Here is a 3,921-nt window from a genome sequence, read left to right as displayed (position 1 = left end):
AAGGAGAGGAAGACCTTTGATGAGATGGATCGATTCTGTGACTGGAGAGGTGGGGATAAGTGCGTTTGAGATGGCTAGGTTGGCACAGGATAGAAGAGCGTATGGAGCTCTTGTACATAGGGTCGCTATGAGTCGCAGGCAACTTGATGGCACATAACAACAACAATAACAAAGAGAACAGACACTGATCTGAGGACTACATTTGTGTGAATTTTATTTTGTACACAAAATATTACCATCACTTACCCTCACAGTATACGTTCTTCCTCCAACTCTGTCTCGGGCTTCCAAGACCAAAACATCAACTTCATGTTTGGCTAAGAGTTTGGCAGCTGCCAATCCTAAAGCAAAAACAAAATGCAAGAACATATTAACATAAAAATGCTAGATTTTGAAGATTTAGATATGTAAACAGGTGGGTGATTAGCAAGAGCAATTCAAAGTGATTTTTAAATGCCTACTAATTTGATAGCTCATTTATTACACTATACCTTAAAAAGAACTGCAAACATAAAGTAATCACTTAATAGGGATAGTTTAAGGAGCCTTGGTAGGATAGTGTACTGCTGTCAGGTTGTTACCCAAATTGTGAGAGGTTCATTCTGTTGTATGTCAGGTTTCTAAGAGTTGGAGCCACCTTGATAACATTTAACAACCTAATGACTAGCTGAAAGCAGAGAACACCATAAGAATAAGTGCTTCATTGAGTATGCAAAGACATCTGACTATGTGGATCATAACAGACTATGGCTGAAAAGGAAAAGAATGGGAATCATAGAATACTTAATTGTGCTCAAGTGAAATCTTTACCTAGAAGCTTTTCTCCAATTGGAACAATGGTAACATTGTATGATTCAAAATAGGTAGATTATGGGTCAGGGATGTATCCTTTATCCATACCTATTCAGTCTGTATGTTGTTGTTGTGTACCACTGAGTCAGAACCAACCCATAGGTGACCCTCCAGCAGGTTTTATCGCATGGGAGAAGATTGCCCATCTTTCTCCTGTGGAACAGGTGGTGCATTTGAAGTGTATGACTTCGGATTACAGCTCAGCTTCTTGCCACTATACAACCAGAGCTCCCACCAGTCTGTATGGTGAGCAAATGATTTGTGAAGCTGGACTCTATGAAAAAGAATATGACACCGACAACAAGGAGAGGATAAAATAGATGAATGGAACCTTTTAAGAATCAAATCCCTATGCACATACAAAACCTTCTCCAACAGGGTAAAAATGGAAGCCACAGACTGGGAAAAAATATTTGGAAATGACATATCTGATAAGGGACTTATATCTAGAATTTATAGAATATTCGAGCACCACAACAAGATAACGGTAAATAACCCAATTGAAAAATAGGCACAGAATATGAACAGACACTTCACCAAAGAAGACATTCAGATGGCGAACACATATAGAAGTGTTCAAAATCTCTAGCTCTAAGAAAGATGGAAATTAAAAAACAAACGAACAAACAAACAAAAAACCTAAAACCCCCAGTAAGAATAGCAAAATTTGACATGGCAGTGAAAAACAAATATTGAAGAGGTTGTGGAGAAAGTGGAACACTTATTCACTGTTGGTGGGAGTGTAAAATGGTGCGACCATTATGAAAGGCAATGGGGTACTTTCTTAAAAAGTTAGAAATAGAAATACTACTTGACTCAGCAATTCCGCTACTGGGAATATAACCTAAAGAAATCAGAAATGTCACCCAAGTAGATATATGCACACGTATGTTTATTGCAGTTTTGTTCACAATAGCAAAGAGTTGGAAGCAACCCAAGTGTCCAGCAACAAACGAACAGATAGAGAAGCTCTGGTATATTTACACAATGGAATACTATGCTGCATTGAAAAATAAGGAACTCATGAAATATTTTACAAAATGGGTGACCGTGGAGGACATTATACTGAGTGAAATACTTCAGTCACAAAATGACAAATACTGCATTGTGTCACTCTTGTAAAACAAGACATTGAGGTTAGGGGGAACTTAAGAAAAGAGGAGTTAAATAATGTTAATTGCATTGAAACAGATGAGGGAGAGAACTGTTTAAATGAATATATGATTAGGTATTATTTTCACGAAAAGATTCCAGAAAAAGAAATACATAGTAAAGTGGACTGTGGAATTCAGAGGGCGGGGATTCTATAACAACAAAATATATTTTTTTTCTTTTTAAAGATAAAAGCGAACTGGGGGGAGGGGTGGTCAGGGAGGAAAATGGAAAAAAAAAAAGAATGTGGCATCAGGATCCGAAAAAGACTATCAATAACTTCTGTTATGCAGATAATACAAGCTTCTTTGCTGAAAGGGAGGAGGACGTAAAATAATTACTGCAAAAGATCAAGGACTACAGCCTTCAGTATGGTTTACATCTCAACATCAAGAAAACAAAGGTCTTCACCACTGGAGCAATAAGCAACATCATGAGAGATGGAGAAAGGATTGAAGTTGTCAATGATTTAATCTTGCTTGGATCCACAATCAGCAACTTTGTACCAACAGTCAAGAAATAAGACTGTGAGGAACCACTCAAAAACACTTAAGGAGTAATGACGTCAATTTGAAGAAGAAGATGCACCTGACACAGGCCACGGTCTGTGTGTGTGTGTGTGTGTGTGTGTGTGTGTGTGTACCATCAAATCATATCTGATTGGTACAGGAGGAGATTGTCCCTCCTTCTCCAGCAGAGCATCTAGTAGATATGAACCACACACATCTGAGACTGCAGTATTATAGCTTCTTGCCACTAGGCTACTAAAGTTTGCCAGGCTGTGGTTTTTTAAATCACTTGTTACACATCTGTGAGCTAGACAATGAATAAGGATGACAAAAGAAGAAGTGATCCCTTTGAACTGTGGTGTTGGAAGAAAGTAATTAATATCCCATGGATGGTCAGTTGACAAACTAATATATCTTCGGGGAAAAATCAGCTAGAGTGCTTCTTGCAGGAAAAGATGGTGAAGCTTCATCTCTCATACTTTGCATATGTTGATTGGGGAGGCTTACAAAAAGACATCATGCTTGGAAAAGTGGAGGGCCAGTGAAAGAGAGGAAGACCTCCAAGGAGACGGAATGACACAGTGACTGTAGCAGTGGCCTCATGTATGTCAGAGTTGAAGAGGATGGCACAGGATAGGACAAGGTTCACTCTGTTATTTATAGGGTTGCTATGAGCTGTACTCAGTGACACCTAATAATAACAACAATGACACTACTGAGGACATAAGGTTCTACTGAGCAAGGTTCTGTGAGCAAGTACTATAACTACTCCATGACAAAAAAAAAAACAAACCAAAAAAAATCTGTAGTTTAGAATTTAAGCAGGGAGAAGGGGCCAGGGTCCATTCAAACACTGCTGCGGGACCTACCCTTTTTCCTCCCACCCACGCCGCACATGAACGGAAACTATGAGTCCCAGCAATCTGTGCGGCAGAGCCAGCTTTAAATTTGGGGGCTCTCGGGCCAGGAAGACAAAAAAATATATACCGTATCTATAGGATTTATCAACCTCCCCTGCAAAGCACGTTTAACATTGAAGATTAAGTTTCTTTGGGCTACAAACTCCTGTCTTGCCTGACCATGTTGGTCCCGCTAACTCAAACAACAGAGAGATCCTTGGTATCTCAACAGAGGAGCAGTGATGTCAAATCAAGAACCAGTTATCACCTCTACCACATCAATGTCCCAAAAGAAACAGGGTACCTCACTCACCACACAAGCCTAAAGCAAGATAGCTCCCTAAAAAAATGAATGGATTTCCTGAAGCCAGAAAGCCTGATGGAACTTTCTGATACAGAATTTAAAAGAACATGGTTGAATATTTCCAATGGATGAAAGACAAACTTGATGAATTAAAAGATGTTACAAGCAAAGACCAGGAGGAGTTAAAAGAAACAATGCAAAACAT

The 3,921-nt window shown here is 39.1% G+C and overlaps 1 protein-coding gene across 1 annotated transcript in view; it reads right to left on the bottom strand.

Moving 5' to 3' along the window:
• The window catches only part of LOC102862673 (amine oxidase [flavin-containing] A-like), a 232,016-nt gene that overhangs the window by 160,115 nt on the left and 67,980 nt on the right, over positions 1-3,921 (bottom strand). The window contains exon 2 of the mRNA XM_006902403.1: positions 247-341. Within this exon, the coding sequence (XP_006902465.1) occupies positions 247-341 (95 nt within the window). The remainder of the gene's footprint in view (positions 1-246; positions 342-3,921) is intronic.

The sequence above is a fragment of the Elephantulus edwardii genome, unplaced genomic scaffold (genome assembly GCF_000299155.1).
Source record: "Elephantulus edwardii isolate Elephantulus edwardi_28Jun2011 unplaced genomic scaffold, EleEdw1.0 scaffold00407, whole genome shotgun sequence".
Lineage (NCBI taxonomy): Eukaryota > Metazoa > Chordata > Mammalia > Macroscelidea > Macroscelididae > Elephantulus > Elephantulus edwardii.
Note: the sequence above shows the minus strand (reverse complement) of the source record. Positions and strands in the feature narration are given on the sequence as shown.